General features: G+C 41.7%; 2 protein-coding genes across 2 annotated transcripts in view; one reads left to right on the top strand and one right to left on the bottom strand.

The window, feature by feature from the left end:
• Nucleotides 1-17238, bottom strand: part of LOC310748635 (olfactory receptor 6B3-like) — a gene marked incomplete at both ends in the record, with an annotated part of 36073 nt that extends 18835 nt beyond the window's left edge. Inside the window, one exon of the mRNA XM_083584486.1 lies at nucleotides 16314-17238. Coding sequence (XP_083440612.1) covers nucleotides 16314-17238 — 925 coding nt within the window. The remainder of the gene's footprint in view (nucleotides 1-16313) is intronic.
• The window catches only part of LOC310748627 (vomeronasal type-2 receptor 26-like), a gene marked incomplete at both ends in the record, with an annotated part of 390828 nt that overhangs the window by 223534 nt on the left and 144287 nt on the right, over nucleotides 1-23007 (top strand). The window lies entirely within an intron of this gene.

The raw sequence follows: 23007 nt of genomic DNA, 5'->3' as shown, positions 1-23007 counted from the left end.
ATAGACACCAGAGAGCCAAAGAACACTCTCCCACTGTTACTGCCTGGACATGACCCTGCATATAGGAATAGAGACAGTGTATCACAAAACCATCAGTACCCATCCCACAGATTTAGTCAAGGAGAATACCATAGTTAATGGAGTTGATATCCACTGTGAGATTGAGCAGAAGTAGCAGGGTTTCATTGCCCCTCTCCCTCTCTATATAAAGCTCATCTATCAGGGGCCCCAAGGCTGATTCAGTTGCAAACCCAGGCCTGAGCCCAGACTGCCATGGATCCAGATAATCAGTTTCATCTAGGAATGCCACAACCAGCTCAACCACCTTCTCCAGAAAGGAAAAATTTGCAACCAGGTGATAGATGTTAAAATAAATTGGGTCCAGAGATGGGATTTTAGTAGTAGTTGCACCAATACTTCCTTTAAGGTGGCAGTTACCTGGACCTACCTATTAAACACCCTCCCCAACTCAATTTCATCATCCATGATGAGCAGGAATTAAGAAGGCATGTAGTTGAACGCATCTCTCTGCAAGCACCCTGCCACATAATCAGGCCTCATAAACGGAAATTGATCCCATGAAGTTGGAGAAGACGTAGCAGTGAACACTTTATCTGGGACTGAACCAAAATGGTTGCGTCTAAATCACTGTGGAGGTGAAATACTTTATCTTCACAGCAGGCCTCTGTTGCTTCCAGAGTCCTATTCACACCACACCAGGTAAGACCAGATTCTGGATGAGCCAGAAGAGCTCTGTGGGACAATCACAGGCATACCCCCGATATATTGCAGGTTCAGTTCCAGGTCACCGCAATAAAGTGAATATTGCAATAAAGAAAGTTATACACCCCCCCCAAATATATAAGTTACCTTTACAGTGGTACCTCGGGTTAAGTACTTAATTCGTTCCGGAGCTCTGTTCTTAACCTGAAACTGTTCTTAACCTGGAGCACCACTTTAGCTAATGGGGCCTCCCGCCGCTGCCGTGGCGCCGGAGCACAATTTCTGTTCTCATCCTGAAGCTAAGTTCTTATCCCGAGGTACTATTTCTGGGTTAGCGGAGTCTGTAACCTGAAACGTATGTAACCTGAAGTGTACGTAACCCGGGATACCACTGTACACTATACTGCAGACTATTAAGTGTGAAATAGAATTTTGTTTTGTTTTTTTAAAAAAAATGTACATACTTTAATTTAAAATAATAATAATAATAATTGATTGCTAAAAAATACTAACCACCACCTGAGCCTTTCAGTGAGTCATAATTTTTTTGCTGATGGAAGGTCTTGCCTCAATGTTGATGGCTGCTGAATGATCAGAGTTGTGGTTGCTGAAGGCTGGGGTGGCTGTGGCAATTTCTTAAAATAAAATAGCAATGAAGTTTGCTGCATTGATTGACTGTCTGCAGCTACACCTGCATTCTTGTAAGGAGCAGCAGGAGTTACTGTGCTGCAAGACAGGCACCAGCAGCTTAGTCTCCAACTCAGTAGCTGCAGCAACCCTTCAAAACTAGATTGTCTCTGAAGCTCAGTAAATCAAAACACAATGAAATGAGACATGCCTGTACTTGAGGAGGCAGTAGAGACTATGAAGTAAGATTTATTCACTGCTCTTATTGCCACATTGTTGATGTGATTGTGTCCTCTAACCCATGCTCAGTTGGCCTCAAGCAAGATCTAAACAGCCAGTGCTCTAGTTGACATCCACATCTTATCACATGCAACGATAGAGTACCAGGGGGCATTATGGGCACTCGGGAGTGATGATGTTAGTAGCCTTCTACATCTCACCATTCCACAGTGAGATGGGTGCCTCAACAGGATCACCTGCTCTATCCACTGGAAAGTCCCCCAGAGCATTCAGGGATACATTAGGATCCATAAATCTTGAAGGGCAGACCATCTTCATCAGTCCCCCACTCTTGTCATGGCGGATAACTGTCATGAGTCCAAACTTCACCAGGAAATAGTCTATCTAAAATATTAGATAGTCCGTGTTACAATGATACGTATAGATGGACACTTAATATATTTTAATAGTCAGTGAAAAAGCAAAGCAGTTCTACCTGTGTTTGAGCAACAGATTGTTCAGACAATCCGTTAGCAGCCATTCTAGGTTGAATTCAATTGCTCCTTTCGTCACCTGACATCTTCTGATTTGGTAGCTATAATAGCACCTTCTGGACATCTGCAGTGCAAAAGGGTGGCACTAAAAAGTACCACGAACAATTGTGCAGCTGAGTGAGGAATCTTACGGTGACTGTTAGATATGTGTATGGGTGGTGTTATGTAGATGTCCCAACAGCATGAAGAGGCCAGTCTCAGCACAAGTCATGTTACTGTTACCATTTTTAAGGATGATTCATGGAAGTTGTTTGATATCATAGCACTAAAAAAGGATCAGGGTATAATCCAGGCAACTGACACCAAAGGATAAATGGATAACATTTACATTAAATGGAGATTCATTAAAAGATCATGATCTGCATCCATTTTTCTTTAATTCCCACAGTATACAATATGTACATGGGGGGGGGAGCTTATTTATCAAATTTAGGGTCCAGATGTTTTAATGTTTCAAGTGGTATAGGTAATAATAATAATAATAATAATAATAATAATAATAATAATAATAATAATTATTGTTTATACCCTGCCCATCTGGCAGGGCTTCCCCACCCACTCTGGGCGGCTTCCAAAAAAATATTAAAATACTGTAATACATCAAACATTAAAAGCTTCCCTAAACAGGGCTGCCTTCAGATGTCTTCTAAAAGTCTGGTAGTTGTTGGTATGTTGTATGTGTGTGGTATGTCTGGTATGTGTGTTGGGGAACTAGCTGGCTTTTAGGACAACTCTGTGGTGTGCTGGACTTTTTCCTTTTTCAAACAGGTTTCTAGGTACAGTGTAGTGGTTCTCACTATCTTCAAGAGGAAACAGAAAATATAGCTCCCTGTGTTGTACAGATTAGACCCCAATTGTGAAAATGATCAATATTTATCATTTCTAATGGAAGAAGTCCTTTCTTTTCCCAAATTATGATTCAACGTGCAACTTCCATGATGTTGCCTATACACCTTTCATATTCCTTTCCTTCAAAGCATTCTTACGCAAACATTCCTGTGATTATTCTCTAGCTTGTGCTTCCATCTAGTGGTTATTTTAAAGAAAGCATTAATGGGGATACTATCACAGAATCGCAACTAGGCACTCTGATAGTATATGTAGTATTCATCACAAATTTGTTGCACATTTTTCATGGTCTTATAAAATAAAATAGTAAGTTTAATTTAGAACTGGCACCACTGAGTCCCACTTCAGGTGGAAAGTTTATGGTCATAGGCAGCAGAGAAGAATGGCTGTTGGGCGGATAGAGATCTCTCTTCAGACATTTTGTTGGGCTCCTGTGGCAATTGAAGGAGTGGCACTTTTAGATATATGATATCTTTATTGTCATTGTCCTATCCAGAACAATGAAATTGAAAAACTACATAAAACTACAGAAAAACTACATAAAACATTCAACCCCCCCTAAAAACTCTGAAACCCCATTTTAAAATACACTCTACTATAGAGACCCCTTATGCTGCGTTTAGAACCAGAATTGCATTTGTGTAGAAACTGTTTCTCAGGCAGCTAGTCCTGGCCTTTATAACCCTATACCTTCTTCCAGAAGGCAGCAGCTGAAAGAGATCATTTCCGAGGTGCGTACTATCCTGTGCTATCTCTGCCGCTTTCTTGTGGCACCTGGCAGCATAGATTTGATCTAAGGTGGGAAGAGTGCACCCAATTATTCTCTCTGCAGTCTTTACAACCCTGGATAGCATTGTTTTTTCCCTGGCCGTGCAGCTCCCAAACCACACACACAGACCATAAGTTAATACGCTCTCCACAGTGCAATGGTAAAATGCCATCAACAGGTCCTTTGAGAGATTGTTTTTCCGGAGGATTCTCAGAAAATATAACCTCTGCTGTGCTCTCTTCACCAGGTCTTTGCTGTTTTCTCCCCAGGTTTAGGTCATCTCTCAACTCCATTCCCAGAAATCGAAACACCGAGACCTGTTCCATGCACTTCCCCTCAATAATAAGTGGCTGAATATTCAATTTAGATTTCCTAAAGTCCACATATGCAAATCATAACCTGAACATAAATTAAAATAAGGCTTTACTCCTAATCTTGCTTACTCAAAAGTAAACTTCATAAAAGTTAAAAATAACAAAGAGCTCTTTGGAGGAAAAAGTGGTATATAAATGCAATAAACGCATGTCAGTACCAGGGGTTTCTGGAGGAAACAAATTACAGTGGTACCTCAGGTCACAAACACCTCAGGTTACAAACACTTCGGGTTACAGACTCCGCTAACCCAGAAGTAGTACCTCGGGTTAAGAACTTTACCTCAGGATGAGAACAGAAATTGTGCGGTGGCAGCGGCAGTGGGAGGCCGCATTAGCTAAAGTGGTACCTCAGGTTAAGAATGGTTTCAGATTAAGAACGGACCTCCAGAACAAATTAAGTTCATAACCAAAGGTACCACTGTATCTAGTTCCATTTCAATCTGGTTTCAGGTCTGGTTATGGTACAGATGGCTTTGGTCACCATGATTGATGACTTACACCAGGAATTAGATGCAGAGAGTATGTTCCTGCTATTTCTGTTGGACCTCTCAGTGGTTTTCAGTACCGTCAGCCATGGTATCCTTCTGGGCCACTTTCCTGAAATGGGACTTGGAGGCACTGTTTGGGGATAAAACCCTGTGTTTTTGTTACGCTGTAAAAATATGACACTACATCATACCATAGTGTTGTTCTCATGGGGCATTCAGTTCCATATTTTGAGGGAAGAACCCTGGGCTGTTGAGGGCACCCTAGCATACACAGAAACCTCCCCTCTAAATGAATTCACGCTTGACTCAAATTTCGGTTTTTGGCAGAATTTAGGCCACAACTTTATTGATTACAGAAAGTGACTGGTTGCATAGGCTCTGGTTCAACTTGCTCCCTGCCATGCAGGTAGAGCTGACCCAGGGATCCAGCATAGGTCAGCTAAGGGTGAACACCTGGATAAGCAGAAAGCCTATCTCCGCCACAGGCTATCTCTGCCACACAAATGTCCCCCTGGACTCAGGCATGGGCACAACCCCCTCTCAGGGGTTGACCAAACCATTGAGTCCCTGGAATCCTTCAATGGAATACCCTTCACATAGGGATGGCCAGAGCGTTCTCCCATCCCTATCACCTGAACCAGAGCCTATCCACCACACAAGCACCCGTGCTAGCCACCAACCAATCACACCTGTAGCCAATCCCTTAACCCCGCTGACTCGGCGGTCAGCCATAAATCATTCCCAATCACAGAGAGATGAACCCCATCAAGCCTGTAAAGGGACGCATCTTGGAAGGTAATGCCCAGGTGACGGATCACTATCCTGCCCAGGGCCAGAATCTCCTTGGCCACTGCGCTCTGGACGCACCTTCTGGCCCTCTCGTTGGCAGCTGGGCATCACCTTCCTTGCCACGCACGTTGCTGCAACAGCTGCGACCAAAAAATCTTGAGTCCAGGAAGAGCTGCCTTCAACTCTTCCAAGTCCTCCTGCATGCGGGTCCGCAGGCGCAAGCCGGGAGCTTCCGGCAAATGATTCTCGCCCAGCTGCACCACCATCACCACAGGCATGCCTTCCTCAGACACCTTCGCCCGCACCATTGGGAGAAGCTCCTCCCAACACATTCCTCATCTGGATATCCAGGATACACACACGTGGTCGGGGAGCCTGAGCCTGCATCCAAATCCAGATTCCGCCGCCCTCCTGCTGGCCCAGTGGACAATGCTGTACCTGAATATCCAGACACGCAGGGTACACAGCCACAAATACAGAGTCAGAATCCATGGCAAAAAAAGGGAGCGCCCAGGGGAAACCCCCAAGGACAAACACCCTATAAATTAAATTAAAAAAATTAAAAGCTCTAAAATGGAGCACTAAGGAGCCGCAAGCCCCATGGGGCCACAAGCCCCTCTTAGTAATGGAACGGCAAGGATGGGGATTAAATCAAAATTAAAATGAGGGAAAAGGAAGAGGGTGAAAGGAATTAAAAGAAAGGGATAACGGAAAGATATCACCAGGATGATCCGTTGAAGGTAAATCGCTCTCTCTTGGCTCGCAGAGGACACGCTGTTGGTGTTTCAAATGCACGTGCCGAAAGAGGAAGCTCTGGGTCACATGCATTGGTATAAATAGGTCCCTCGAACCATTTAGACTATGTCCCATTGGCCAGATTGCACCCAGCAATGAGGGACCTACCAATCGTGTGTTGTGGCTGACCAATCGTACCCACCCACAACACAGGGTGTCAGTTTCCAGGTCTCACCGCAATACATGCCCTCTTTAAGGGAGGACCCAATTTATCATAATATTAGCAAATCACCTGTTCATATAAAATATGTTAAAGTGGTATACAACAATGTATACAAAATCAATGGAGTATAAAATACCATAAAACATAGGCTCATCTAAAAATAAATAAATAAATGACTGAATAGGCCTCTCAGAATAAAAAGGAATTGAGCAGTAAGGATCATTGTTGGAAAAAACATTTCATAGCATTGCACCAGTGACAATAAATGACCAACTTCTATCTGAAGCAAGTCAGCCTTCAGAAACATAACAGGCAGAGGCAAAGATCCACACCTGACCTGAAAGTTTGGTGATTCCCATCCCTTGAAAAGTAATACAATATTCTGAGGGCATTTTTACCTCTTCCCACAAAATCCAATGAAGACTTCTGTAAAGGCCCCCAACTGGAAAAAAAGCAAAAGCAAAACATAACCCTCCCTCAACTTTATCACCTCCTTTTTTTTTTAATGATATTTATTGGAATTTTCAAACTGTTACAAAATAAAATAGAGACAAAGGAAAATGCAAAATAAACATAATTAACAAATTAAAAAAGACAAAAGACAAACCCCTCCCACCATATAGATACAGATTCAAACAAAAAAAAAATACAAAAATACATCACAAACAATTAAAAACATTTAAAAACAAATTCATTATTTCCAAATCCTCAACTGTCATTACCTTCTTTCTTAGACCTCCTCCTCCTCCCTTTCTTTGTATCCTAGTTGTTAATTATCCCAGCAAATCCTTTCCATATTTCATAATATTCTGTCATTACATTACCCTAAACTGTTTTAGTCTTATCTTTCTATAATAAGATAAAGCTTAAAGCTTAAAACTTAAATCTTGTCCTTACCAGCTTCTCATAACCATAACATTCTTTCATAATTCTTTAAACATTTTTGCTAAAGCCAAGTAATTTCATTCCAACATTTTTCTAATGTTCATCAATTTTATAAAACAGTTCTAATGGTAGAGAAAAGAAATACAAACAAGTCCAATCTTCATCCAACGTCCCTTCCTCCTGGTTCCGGGTTTTGTCAGTCCTTATTATCACGTCAATCTAGCTCATTAACCTGGCAACCTTGTATCTGAGGCCCTCAAGTCTCTTCCATGTCCCTTCCGCAGCTCTTCTTCATATTTGTAGCTGTATTTTCCCTTGTCTCCTGCTCGTGATAGCTCCAGCTTGACAATATTTTTAGCCCTTCTCGACAGATCAGCCCCTTTTCCATATTCAACACTAAATTCCATATGGTATTTAACAGCATGTTTCAAAAACCCTCCAAGATTAAGAGCCCCCACAATCCCAAACATCTCACGGCCCATTGCCATATTTGAAAAGTCCAGACATCTCAGCATAGGGGGTTCAATCCAGCCCCCCATTTCCAAGCCAAACCAAACTTTTTCTTTCCAAATCTGGCTTTTTCCAAGTTCATTTGTCAAGTCCAAAAACTCATATTCCTGTTGGGCTTGTTCTGTCAAAACACACTCCTGCTTTAATTCCTGAGTGGGCTCCACATATTTTCCCACTGCCTGTTCAAAGTTTCCCACTGCCTGTTCCAAATTTCTAGTCGAGGTCGCCATCCAATTCACCTTTTCATGTAATTGTTCCAGTAGGGCATTTGTTTTATAAAAGACACACAACAAGGTTTCTGAATACATTGTCCTGCAAGGTCAAATGCCTGTTCCCACGATTGTAATCTATAACAGTTGCCGGCTCCCTGGAGTTGGTTACAGTCTCACAGTCTCCCTCTAGGGGGAAAACTTCTATTTGTTCTTGCAACAGAGTTTCCCCTTTTAAGATACTTTGTCAATATTTATTCCTTTCAAATGCGAAGAGGAACAATGGAATCACTATGTTTCTCTTCTTTTCGCTATCTGTCAAAAACACTTATTTCTGGTCAATGAACTTCAAACGTCGGTCCTGACACCCCCGCTCCAGTATCAGGACGGAGGAAAGTTACTTTACTTTAAACTCACTTTAAACAGTCTAAAAATAATCCTCCCCCTTCTCCTGCTGTCAAAGGGGGGTTCCACAATTATAGATGATGGAATCCAGTCCTTTAAAGACGATTTTCTTAGCTCTAGTTTATGTTGTCTTTGCTTTATTCTGTTTACGAAAGAACGGAAGGCTGACTTCCTGTTTAGACCTTCCCGTTCCGTACCAAATTAAAATAGGTATTTTAAGATCCAATTCTTTTCTGCTCGTTAGTCCTTATTTGATGTCCAATTGTTCAAAATCTAAGTACTCACGGGTGCTTGTTTTAAAGTCCAAATTGTCCCAGGAAAGAGGCAGTGCTCTCCGGCAACGGCTATGCGGCTTCGCTCCACGGAAATAGCCGTTGACTCTCAGCACAGCACCACTTCCCCCTCTTCACTTCGGAGCCCGTTAGTGGGTTCCTTAGAGAGTTGGGGGGGGCGCTAAAGGTGCCCGTCGAGTCCCATGGTCACAGGCTTCATCCGCCTGTGATTTTTGAAAGGGTCCCCACTTCGCCGTAGCAGAGAAGACCCGTTTCCCACGGAGCTATTCCCTCCAGTTCAGAGGGAGTCCGCCATTGCCGGTGGCGCCACCCCGGAAGTCTCCAACTTTATCACTTGCTAATGGGGCTATACAACCAAAGGGGGATTTTTCAAATTATTCATCAAATTTTAAAACAACTGAATCATTTTCTTATTCACAATTTTTTTTATTGAGCATAATTTGATAGCAAATGGAAACATCCCTATATAATGCACAAGGGAAGGTTAAGGGAGAACCTTATCTGTATTTTGCTCCTGAGAATTGCTCACATTTTTTTAGAAAATTGCAGGAAGGAAATAATACATAGTAACAGTGCACATTTGCAGTGACATCTTTAGGTAAAGCATACAGAATATATGGTGCTCACTGTAGAACCCTGGGGATTGCTACCCTTGCGTCCTATAGTTAGGTTATGAAGCTAATCCTATAGGACCACAGCTAAGCTTAAGGAAACAAAAAACCTGAAGTAAGCTTCTTCAGAAGAAACCTTCTTCAAAGAAAGCACAGGGAAGCCAATTCTTCATCTCTAACTGTAATGATGTCAAGATGGTTGTAAGAAAAAAGCAGAATTAATAAAGCTTTATCTAGTGGTATGTATCTGAATTAATATCTGGTTACATCAGGGGTTGTCAACCTGGTCCCAACCACCCACTAGTGGGCATTTCAGGATTCTAGGTGGGTGGTAGTGGCTTCTACGGCACAAGCTGAATCCTCCTTCCATCGAGCACTGGTGGGCAGTAAGGAAATTTTATCATCAAGAAAGATGCATTAGTAGGTATTAAAAGGTTGACTACCCCTGGGTTACATAGTGTGATAGATTGATAGGTTTAGTGGTTGTATGAATCAAGAATATTGTTGAAGTCTATGTGGGATAGAGGGAGCTTTTAATGTGAAATTAGAATACTGTGCACAGTTCTGGTTGCCATATTTCATCCGAGAGCTGCAAAATGTATTTAAGAAAAAGGCATACAAAACAATCTTAAGGGCACAAATTCCATAGAAACACTTTCATGCCTCTTGAATCTGCTAGCAATCAATTTCATTGGATAAACCCAAGATCAAGAGAATGAGAAAATTTACCTCTATCTACTTTCTGCACACCATTGCTAATTATAACAGCCTCCAACAAGTGCCCCAAGTCATATTTTGCTAACTAAAAACAAGGAAACAAACTCAAATGCTTCATGGCGTTTCAGTTGCCTGATTATTTTTCTGCACATTTTTCAATCGTGCAGAATCTGAAGGACCTCCTCCTATTACCTTAACCTGCCTGAACCCTTTATTCCTCATCAGCATTATTCTCCATCATATCCCCTCCAAACATACCCGTGTGTGCATATTATCTCAGTTGGCCAGGTTTCTGTCTGACCATGAAATCCACATGTGGAAAGCTCTCCTTGGAAAAGTTTGCTTGGTTCCAAGCCTGTTTTTTTCCTTAGGGTCTGGGAAACATTTAAAAAAATTGCAAAGGCATTCTAGTTTGTTTCACAGATGGATTTAATTGTATCTTTCTGACTTTTCCTGAGCTTTATCTGCTGCAAGTGCTCCCACCCCAGAACCTGTACAAACCCTAGGTTACTTTTCTATGCAACAATGTGTGAGAATCACCCTTAAGAGTATAATAAAAATAATAATAATAATTATAATAATAATAATAATTTATTTATATCCCACCAGTAAAATGATACAACATTCTAGAATCATTTCATTATAAAATCAGTTCAAATCAGATTAATGGCAACCATTGGGCTAGAGTTCTGTGAGGATTGCCAAAGGAAGGGGTCAGGCTGTGCCCTGGCCAAAGGCCTGGTGGAACAGCTCTGTCTTGCAGACCCTGCAGAAAGATGTCAAGTCCCGCAGGGCCCTAGTCTCTTGTGACAGAGCATTCCACCAGATTGGAGCCACAGCCGAAAAAGCCCTGACTCTGGTTGAGGCCAGCCTAACCTCTCTGTGGCCCGGGACCTCCAAGATGTTTTTGTTTGAAGACTGTAAGGTCCTCCGTGGGACATACCAGGAGAGGCGGTCCCGTAGGTACGAGGGTCCTAGGCCATATAGGGCTTTAAAGGTTAAAACCAGCACCTTAAACCTGATCCTGTACTCCACCGGGACCCAGTGCAGCTGGTATAGCACTGGGTGAATGTGATCCCGCAGCGAGGACCCTGTAAGGAGTCTCGCCACGGCATTCTGCACCCGCTGGAGTTTCTGGGTCAGTCTCAAGGGCAGCCCCACGTAGAGCGAGTTACAATAATCCAGTCTGGAGGTGACCGCCGCATGGATCACAGTGGCTAGGTGAGGGCGAGAGAGGTTAGGAGCCAACTGCTTAGCTTGGCGGAGATGAAAAAATGCCGCCTTTGTTATAGCTGCAATCTGCGCCTCCATGGAAATGGAGGTGTCGATGATTACACCCAAACTCTTAACAGACGGTGCTGGCACTAATTGCGCCCCCACAAGAGATGGAAGTTGCCCCCCCCCATCCCATATCGTCTTGACCCAGCCAAAGGATCTCTGTCTTTGAAGGGTTTAACTTCAACAGGCTCCCACGTAACTATCCAGCCACAGCCTCCAAACATCTGATCAGTGTGTCTGGGGCTGAGTCAGGATGGCCATCCATCAACAGATAGAGTTGGGTGTCATCAGCATACTGATGGCAGCCCAACCCAAAACTCCGGACAAGCTGGGCGAGGGGGTGCATAAAGATGTTGAAAAGCATCGGGGAGAGTATCGCACCCTGCGGCACTCCACACACCAAGGAGTGGCACGGCGACAGTTCCCCCCCCCAAGCGCCACCCTCTGTCCCCGACCAGAGAGAAACGAGCGCAGCCATTGAAGGACTGTGCCCTGGATCCCTACGTTGGCAAGGCGGTGGTCCAGGAGTTTGTGATCGACCATGTCGAAGGCTGTTGACAGGTCTAAAAGAATCAGCAGCCCCGACCCACCTTGATCTAGCTGCCTATGGAGATCATCTGTTAGGGAGACCAGAGTCGTCTCGGTCCCATGACCAGAGCGGAAGCCGGATGGAATGGATCCTTTGGTGATGTTAATCAAGGAGTTTTCAAAACTGCTTTTATGGTTGCATTGTTCTTATTTATTGGTTTTATTATTCTAAATTACACATCACCTTTGGAGTCTTCCACTGTAGTTTATACATTCACAAAAAATGCCCCCCCTTTGACTCACATTTCCCCCACAGCTATTGCATGCTGAGTCAATGTTTTCTTCAAGACATCTATCTCAGCTATGATGGTAGATTATTTCCTGGTTAGTCACTGCCAGCTTAGGCCCCATCGGTATATATTAATGTTTGGAATTTTTGCCCTGATGTGGATGTGACCCATGCATAAATATCTATGTCTCCCAATTGGACTGGGGGAAAGTTTCTTCAAATCTTACAAAACACATATAAAACACTTTTTTGTTTTGTTGTTTTTCTGTGCTTTCTATAGGAGGAAACACTTTGCACATATGGATAATCAAACCCACATCACTGAGTTCATCCTCTTAGGCTTCTCCAGTGATCCAAAGCTCAAGATCTTACTCTTTGCAATCTTCCTGTTGATTTATTTGATAACTCTGTCTGGCAACCTAGCCATCATTTTGGCTATAAGAATGGATGCTAATCTTCACACTCCCATGTATGTCTTCCTTTCTCATTTGGCTTCCCTTGATATTGCTTTTTCTTCTGTTACAGTTCCTAAAATGTTAGAAGACTTCCTTTCAGCCAGAAAAGCAATCACCGTTGATTGTTGTTTTACCCAGGTCTTCTTTGTCATGGCACTTTCAGTGGGAGAGGGTCTCCTCCTCTCTGTGATGGCGTATGATCGGTACACAGCCATCTGTCACCCCTTGCATTATAACGTGATGATGAGCAAACGGGTCTGTTCACAGCTGGTGTGCAGTGCGTTGCTCACTGGCTTTCTCTATGCTCTATTGAACACCCTTCTGCTAACAACTCTGCGCTTCTGCAGGGCCAATGTAATCCATCACTTCAGCTGTGAAGCCCCACAACTGTTCAAACTTTCCTGTGGCAGCACTTTTGCAAACCAAATGGTGATTTTCACCCTTGGTTCATTTTTAGGGATGGGGGCTCTCTTCATCACACTGGCTTCCTATATTCACATCATCTCCGCTGTCTTGAGGATACGATCCATCGAAGGGAAACGCAAGGCTTTTTCCACTTGCACATCTCACGTGACAGTTGTTGTGCTATACTATGGAACAATTTTCTTCAGGTACTTGAAGCCAACCTCAAAGAACTCTCAGGATCAGGAAATGGCTCCCTCTGTCATTTACTTTATTGTGATACCCATGTTAAACCCCATCATCTACAGCCTCCGTAACCAAGAAGTGAAGAGAGCGCTACACAATATGGCATGCAGAAAATTTAACAAATGAAGATATTTAATTCTTTTTCAAAGTTCATGTAGCTGGTGTTTTCATGACAAACTGGCATTTGGTCACCAAATACATTTTGAGAAGCAACTTCTGTCTGCTATCTGTAGCGCAGAGCATCTCCTTTGCATGCAGGAGGTCCCAGGTTCAATCCCTGGCATCACCAGGTGAGGCTGGGAGAGCCTCCAGTCTTATATGCAAAGTATACATATAAATCAATATAAGAATGTAAACAAAAATGCATTATTGCACAGGGAAATGCTTTGCGGGGAGGGGGAATAAGTCTGTATTTGAGAAAATCACATATAACAATTATATGGGGAGAGATTTATGCTACCATGCTGGTGAATTTTCATGAGGCACTGTTGTTGTTTTTCCATCAAAAACTGATGTGACTATCTGCATAACAAAATCAAAGTTAGGAGAAAATGAGAAACTGGTAGAAACTGAATTTTATGTATTCCCTCATTCCTAGCTGCTAGTCAAGGTATAAAATACTAAACTAGATTAAGCTCCTTTGCACATAATCTGATTATGAATGAGAAGTGTTATCTACTGTGCCAGTGAGATCTGGGTGGGTGAGCAGGGTGGAGTTAGTCTTACTGAACTGTGGCCCCCTGGGTACTCAGTGCAGCTTCAGGGTTGGGGAAGGGGAGTTGCTGTAATCTATAGAGATTCCATCTCTCTCACCAGGCTCCCTGTCCAGTTTAGGAGCAGGCAGGGGGAACCCAGCATGTGTGTTCCTGATATTGGGCAATTAGGACAGATTATGGATTATGCTGGTTTACTGGCCACCTCACTGCCCAGCAGTTTCCCTGCCTGCGCTGACAGAGCTGGTCTCAGAGGTGGTGTTGAGTTCTGCTGGTTCTGGGGGACTTTAACATCCATGACGAGGCAGCTGGCTCTGTAGTGGCTCAGGACTTAATGGCTGCTATGATGACAATGGGGCTATCCCAACATGTCACTTGCCCAACACATGTGGCAGGCCACACTCTGGACCTTTTTGGTCAACTGGGCAGCAAGAGGGAGATCTGAAAGTGGGGAACATTGACATCAGTCCCTTGCCATGGTCAGATCATTTCCTGTTGAGCCTTAGGCTTCCTGCACCTTTCCCCCTTTGCATAGGTGGAGGACCTAAATGGATGGACTGCCCTCTGAGGCTGATGGATCCAGTAGGCTTCCAGGTGACTCTGGGGGATTTTCTGGCTCATATGACTGGCACTACTGTTGAAATCCTGGGCAACCTCTGGAATATCTGGCCATTGACACAATCATTCCTGAGCACCCGCTCCCTGTTATACTCCAGAGCTTAGGGCAAGGAAACAAGCTGGGAGATGGCTCTCATGCAAGTGGAGGAAAGATCTAGCTGAATGCAAGATGGTGTGAGCATATTACATTGATTCTGGCCCAACTGCACTGGCTGCTGATTAGTTTCTGGGCCGAATTCTAAGTGCTGGTTTTGACCTATAAACCTTAAATGGTTCAAGGACCACCTCTCCCCCATGAACTGACCTGGACCCTATTACAGTCATCTGAGGCCCTTCTTCATGTGCCTACTCCATGAGAAGTCCAGAGGGGGGCAAGGCAAGAATGGGCCTTTTCTTTGGTGGTTACCAGTTTGTGGAATTTTGCATCAGAAAAATACTATATAAGCAGATAAAACCAACACCCAACACCCACTGACAGGAACAGTGAATTCATTTCTCCTTCAGCCTATTTTTGTTCCATGCCCATTTCAAATGTGCTCTACCATAGGTCTGTCCAGTCCTAGATTTTGTGGATGTTTTTAAGTGTTTGTATGTACACATGCACATGCGCACGCACACACACACACACACACACACACAGAGTTTGTACACACTTTCCTCTAAAGTATTTATTTTGTATACACCCTCCCACTAAAATACACATTTTTGTATGCTTTAAAAAACAAACAAACCTGAGACTGTATTTCTAAATTTAGAGAAGTACATAACTCACTTGATACATGTTTACAAGTCTGGGACCAGCACAAACCTCTTTGTTTTAAACTGCAGATTGAACAATTCCCCCCTCCATTTCTTTTCCTACTAGATCTGTCCATACCATGTTCAGAAATTACAGAAAGAGGCTTCTATTTAAGCCTCAGCAGGAGAAGAACACAGGGAAGAACATGCCCATAGCACAGTAGGAATCTAAATAAAGGAGCTATGCTCATCCCTAACACAATAGAACTTCACTAAATATAAAATGAGTAATGACACAAGAAAGTTCCTGACATGATGCAAGTGACGACAACTAATTCTAGTTAATAATAATAAGAAAAAGTGGTTGGCTATGCTATTCAGTTCTGTAGATGGTGGGCAAAGGGTTACAATTTACCCTTTTCCCATCACATAAAAATGAACATGTATGTGTTCACTGTCATCAACTTTTGAATATTTATTTGCTTCTTATCAAAATAGAAATTGATTATTTAATCTTCACTAAAGAAAGGATATTTGGGGTTTCTGCCTCAGACATCAAAATAAACTGGGAGAAAAAATGCTGAGAATGCTTTTTCACACATATCATACTCTCCAATGCAACATGGCCCCAAACTGGGACATCTCCTGGGTCTGAACTCCTGCTTCAGTCATGGACCTCGAAAAATTATTATTTTCAGGCACAGCATCCCAAAATGCACATTTTGGAGCACTGTGTGAGGTCATGGACCTGAAAAACACACATTTTGGGGGCACTGTGTGAGATTGTGGTCTAGAAAAAATGTTGTTTGGCTGAGGGAGATCTTGACTCTAAATCGTGCAAGAGTATGGCGCCCAAAATGGCCACCATGCTCTTGTGGAGGAAAATGGGATGTCCCAGTTTTTCAGGGACAGTTGATGGGTATGACACTCTCTCCAGCATACTTCTTCTAGCAAATGAAAATTGAAAAGGTCCAAGGATATTTCTCAATGAGAAAATAAATAAATAAATAAATCTATCTGTGCCATTCAGCATTAGTGAGGGGCGCTGAGATTTTGGGGAGGGCACTTGTGCTACAGAAAGCTTTTCTTAAAGCTCCCTTGACCTCTTGATTTCTCAGACAGTAAATGAATGGGTTCAGCATTGGAGTGACAATGGTGTATATGACAGAAACCAATTTGTTTAGATCAAAAGGGTGGATCCTCTTTGGTCTTGCATACATGAAGAGAGTGGCTGAGAAGAAGATGGTGACCACAGTGAGGTGAGCAGCACAAGTAGAGAAGGCCTTCTTCCTGCCTTGGACAGTTGGGATACGCAAAATGGTACCAATGATACACACATAGGAAACTGTTGTAACTGAGAGTGGGACCAGCAGAATTATCAATGCCAAGACAAAGTCCACTATTTCAGCGACTGTCATATCTTCACATGCCATATTTAGCAAAGGTGAAATGTCACAGAAGAAGTGGTTGATGATGTTAGGGCCACAAAAGGGTAGGCGAGATATAAATACAACCTTCAGCATTGAGGCGAAGAAGCCAATTAGCCACGAACCCACAGCTAACTGCAAGCAAAGGCGCTGGGTCATGATGGTTGGATAGCGCAGTGGATTGCAGATGGCCACATATCTATCATATGCCATTACAGCAAGAAGGATACACTCTGTACATATGAGAGAGCTGAAAAAGTAGAGCTGTGTCATGCATCCTTCAAATGAGATGGACTTGTCTTCCACCAGGCAGTTGACCAATAGTTTTGGGACAATAACACAGATGTACCACGTCTCCAGGAAGGAGAGGTTGCTGAGGAAGAAATACATAGGTTTGTTAAGCTGAGGGTTGATTTTGATCACAACAATAATAATTGTGTTCTCCAGGAGTGTCAGGATGTAGGCCACAAGGAATATCACAAACAGAAGCACTTGCAGTTCCATGGTGGTTGGAAATCCAAGTAGGATGAATTCCCGGACAATACTCTTATTCTTATGGTCCATGGATCTACAGCAATAGAAAAGAAAATAGGAAGGATGAGAGGGAAAACAGAAAAAAAATAGGCATGGTGCATCCTTATCACCTTGACACCCACAGAGCTCAACTGCCTTGTTTCACAATTTCTTTTACTCTGAAGCTTTGTAGCTCATTCTAGAGTCTTCCAAGATTGGTTACATTACAAAATTATTTGGAGATTCATCAGAAGAGCACTAAATTATGCTTCAGTTTTTAGCATTTTTGCCTTTAATTTCCTGGATAATTTTCAGAAAATATCCGTCTCATCTTGTTTAATTATTATGGACTAAATTGGTGTTTAGGGGTTGATGCTGTTAAATAGGTTGATTTGATTAATTTTGTTTCATGGTTAAGCTGGTCACATTGTTGACAGGGAGGTGCAGGAAAGGTCAAGGTTAGATAAGGTATCAGGTGAGCACCCCTGGGCACCTTTGACCATGAAGGGCATTTGCAAAGGCCAGTTGTAGCTTGTGAGGCCCTTAAGCTGGATGTGAAGCATTCTTTTTTTAAAAAAATAAATAAATAGTTTTTATTTCATTTTAATACACCACATACAAAAAGAAAATATGAAGATACACAGATATCCATCACCTAACAAGAAAGAAAGAAAGAAAGAAAGAAAGAAAGAAAGAAAGAAAGAAAGAAAGATACAAAACAACACCACCACCAATACATTGAATATTGCTCACAATACATTTAACATAAAAATGACTTTTTCCTATGAGAATGACTTCCCGTCTACTCCTTACTTCTATTTCTCATCTGTTATTCAGTACCATATTATAGCATATTTTGGCTTTAATGTTATTTATTCTATCCTAGGTTTTCCATCAGATTTAAAACTCCTACTGAAGTTACTCAAATGCTGCCACAGACTTCAAACTGTCATTGCTATTTTTCAAATAAATTTTAAAGACTTCCCATTTTGTGGTAAATACTTCCTTTGATTTATTTTTTATTCTTTCTGATAACTGGTCTAATTCTGCATATTCGGTCATTTTTTGAATCCACTCTAGAAGGGACTTTATCACTTTTCCAATTTGTCACAATGAGTATTCTTGCTGCAACCGTAGCATAGAGAAAAAGTTATTTTGCTTTTTAAGGGATATCCTAATCTGTGATTCCTAGTGGGTAAGCTTCTGGTTTTTTGCTGAAATATATTTTTAACATTTTTTCCAGTTCGGAATGGATATCCTTCCAGAACACCTTGATTTCTTTACATTGCCACCATATGTGATATAGATTACCTGGTTTTCCTTATACCTCCAACAATTGCTTGGTACACCTTTATACATTTTGGGGAGCTTCCAAGGGGTTATATACCACCAATGTTGCATTTTAAGGAAGTTCTTTCTTAAAGCACAAGAAGCTGTAAATTTCCAATCTGTTTTCCACAAATGTTCCCACTGTCACATGGTTATTGTGTATCCAAAGCCTTGCACCCATTTAACCATGGCTGCAGTGACCTCCTGGATATGAAACATTATTGAAGCTCACCTGCCACATTTGCACAGAGTTCTGAAGCCCAGGAGTGAGGAAGGAAGATTCCCCTACTGACCATAAGGTGTGTCCCTGTCTTTGGGGCCTAGCCTTCTTATGCCCCTTAGAATTGGCAGGGTTTGTCTCACCCAATGCTGAAGTTAGAATCCCATTCTTCTCATTTGCTCTATAGATATAGTTTAAATAAAATGTGGCCCTAGTCCAACCCATCACTTATATCTCACTTCATTTGAAATGCTTGTTCTGTGCTTGTACTTTCTTAATTTGAGATGGGCCATCAGCAGAAATCTTACATGCCACTTTTGAAGGAACCTTATATTTTATATTATATTTTAAACAAAGCCTGAGGTGCTTTCAGACAGCAGATTTTCAAAACCAGTGGACCTTTGAGCACATGTCAGTAGAAGAGTAACATCTCTTAGTGGTGTTAAGTTCTACTTCTGTTTTCATCCCACAATACTATGTGTCATGTGGAAGGCAGAGGACAGATTTAACTTTAAACCTGCAATCCTATACAAGGCTGTAGTCCCATTCATTGGAAGTAAGTCCCAATGAATTCAGTGGGACTTATTTCTGAGTAGATCAACATAGGATTGCACTGTCAGTATCCTATTTGCACATTATTTCTTGTAAATGTTTGTTGTTTCGTATTAAGTGAGTCTTAAAAGTCTCCAGTCACGGAAGCTTAAAATTAAAGTTGAATTTTACATTACAACATAAATTATGAAGCGGCTCACAAATATAATAGATAACTTAAAAATCACGGGAATGTCCTCTTGCATTTTGTGATGGCTATATCATCACCATCACCATCATCATCATTTTATTTATACCCCACCTTTCCCCCTGATGGGACAGGCAGATTACATATAAAAACAATATCCACTAAAAATAGGGGGGAAATCAAGTTAAAATATCAATTAAACATTGATAGCATTAATATATATATTTATATACATATAAAAAAATCTGTTTAACACATACCAGTAATTACACTAAAAACAGCACAGCACCTTACATGCAATAACACCTATAGAAACTATTCTCCCAAACTCTGTTCATTAATTTTGATTGCATTTTATGGCTACAAGTCTTCCACATGAGAATTTACCAAACCTTGATTATTATTATTTAATTCTATGAAAATGCATTCTTTTTTTTAAAAAAAAAATAATCACTTAAATTTGAACATGCCATACAGTTTGTCTGAGATTTGTGTTCATTAAAATATCCATCTTTCCACATTGTAAAATGTGGGACAAATAATGCATTTCCTGAAATCTAGAGGTATATTATAATTGTTGAAGAAACCATCTTCTTTCAGATATACAAAAGCTGAAACTAAGAAATGCAATGGAATGTGAAGTTCCTCACTTCCCACCTTACTGCATGAGTTTTTTCTCTATTATTACTTGCAGATAAACTTTCTGCTACATTTCAGTAACATAACTGTTTCTCCTTAGAAAGGAGATGGGAAGATTTTCAGAAGTGGAAGACAAGGGGGCTTTAATTTCTGCAGTGATATGAAAAGTTCTATTTCAGGATATTAATTCCAGCAGAGAGACATACTGATTCCTTTCCAGAGTTCTATAACTGAAAGATCAGTACACATCTCCTCCAAAAGAGTAGCAATCTTGCATCACATTTGAAAGCAGAGTTTGTACTATTTAGGAAATGTTTTCAAAAGCTTCACTGTGTATGCCAATATTCTTGTGCAGAGATTAATTACCTCACAGAATTGGGGCTAATTTATATGTGCATTTCCCATTTTAGCATTACTTTCCTCATCAACATCATTTAATGCATATAAAGTGGTTTACAAAGTATAAAAACCAATTGCACAGAGATTAAAATGTGAAATACATCTCCCCTTAAACATACTTCCTTCTTTAAGTGCTAATGCAGGACATTTTCTATTTTTTAAAACTAATGCAGGACATTTTCCATTTTTTAAAACAAACAAACAAACCCTGAAATAAACAAAATAAGCCAGTTGCATCATTTACCTGATCTACGTGTGAACTTCAGTGAATATTTCATCATATGCTGGATGGTATCTTTTTGGTTAAATTTTGAGCAAGTCCAATTTCTGTTTTTCTTTTAATTTAGAGCTTCTGTGAAGACAACTTGGAACTGTGTTGGATCAAAGAAAAGGCTAATCCAGCAAGAAGTTATGCGAAAAATTTATGCAGCCTTACCAAAATCATCAGAATTCTCAGAAGAGCAATGCTGCTTGAACTGCCTTGGTGTTTAAGTTATCCTGCTAACAAGGGATATCAAGGGAGCTAAATACTCAGGAACTGGCTCGTAGAATGCCTTCACAAATGCAACTGACAGGATAATAGCTCAGAGTTATACAGTAATTTATTATTTGACTTCTACACACCATGAAATGTGTAAACAAGATGTTATTGTAATTTATACTGTTCTGAAGCATGAATGTACTTTAAGAAATTCAAACCTGTGTCCATTCACATGGTCAAAACTGTAAATTAAGGATTCAAGATTTTTATTCTTGATCTACAGCTCTTATTTATATAAGTTCATAAGCTCAAGGTATTTTCAGCATGTAGTCTTGTTCCCTACATCCAGGGGGTGCCGGCTCCCGGGGACCAAGTGCTCCTCCCCTATATTTTTGGGGTAAGGGCCGAGGCTGCCAGATGTCCTAAAAGCACAGAGCCGAAGTGTGGAGCCGAGTGCAGCATGTCCCTAGTGGCTGGCTCCTCCTTCTCCTGCCATGGAGGAGAAGAAGGGTTGAAGCAGCCTCCTGTCAGTGCTAGTGTCAAGAAGAGGCAGAGGAGGAGCTGGCCATTGATTCGCAGGACTGCCGCATTCGACTCCACCTCCCGACATCCTGACGTCACACGCATGATGTCAGGCTGTCACGTCATGTGCCTGACATTGCACGCCCCCCCATCACCCTTATAAGCTGGTGCCTCTGCCAACATCATGGCACTTTTGATTCACTGGTGGCTGGATTCTTCATGTATCAGCCACATACTTTGTATGTGATGCTCATAAAAGATGAAGAAGGAATGTAGCAAACATGAAAAAGTGCAGAACTTTTCTAATCAATGTGATGTGTTATATCAGTCCAAATATATCATCTGAACTACCTCTGAGAAAACTGGCAGGGTATATGGGATGGAAATACAAATCCCCAAACAACGTGGCTGTCAAAATGTTATGGTCATAGATGGGACCAGAACTGTTTGGTGTGTCACCTTTGTCCAGAGAGCGAGTAGAAATGAAAGTAAACGTATAGGGTGATTAGATGAAGCACAAACACAGTGGTAGCACATAAAGTTAATGGAGTCAATACCATACTAAATAATAATTTCTGTGGTGACACCATGGCTAAGGAACTCCCTCCTGTGAGAAATTTGACTTGAGTTTTGGACATCTCTTTTCACCACATTTTTTGAAGGCAGTTAATCCATGTTGCCTATTTGGAAACAGGGAGTGCCCTCTGCTATTGGTTTGGTACAGATTTTAATTGTGGTTTTAATAAGCTATATTGTACTTTATAATTTTAATTATTCATCCTATGTCTATCTTGTGGGTATTTATGATGATGGGCGGCATGTACATTTTTTTGAATTAATTAATTAATTAAAGAGCTAGCCCTTGCTGGGAAAACCCTCTCTACTATACTTGCTTTTGATCCTGTGGGGAGCCGTTGTTTACAGCCATCTATCTGGCTATGCCTCATTCTGAGTCTCATGGCCACTGGACTCCATGCTTGCTCCTGCTAGGATACTTGTAATGTTACCAGAGTTTCTTTGCCACCATGAATAGGGGAGGGGAGGAATACACACTGTGGTGGGAAGCTTTTCCTGTCTCACAAAGTACAGTAAGGAACCACACTATCAATACCTTGTTATAACAACCTCTCAGTCTTCTCAGTGAAGAAGTTACATTAAGTACCACACCTCGTGCCTCGTCTTATACACAGATAGCGAAGGGGGGGGGGCAAGTGGGGCAAGTGATTGCTTGTAGCCGTGAGCAGGAGCTTGTCAGCGGCAATTTGGTGGGCGATTAGTGGCTGCTACAAGGGCTGCCTTGGATTGGCTGCTGCTGTGCTAATTGAGTGGGTGATTGGTTGCTTCAGCAAAGGCTGTAGTGGATTGGCTATTGCTGTGGCAGTTGTGCTGCAGTTCGTTGATGCAATCAATTGGCAACAGCCTGCGTTTAGTGATTTTAGGCATTACCCCCCCCCCCAAAAAAAAGCACAACAACTCCAGGCAAGCCTTACC

This window comes from Podarcis filfolensis (assembly GCF_964270895.1).
Source record: "Podarcis filfolensis genome assembly, chromosome: 13".
In the NCBI taxonomy this organism is placed as follows: Eukaryota; Metazoa; Chordata; class Lepidosauria; order Squamata; family Lacertidae; genus Podarcis; species Podarcis filfolensis.
The sequence above is the reverse complement of the archived record's forward strand: the minus strand, read 5'-3'. Positions and strand labels throughout refer to the sequence as shown.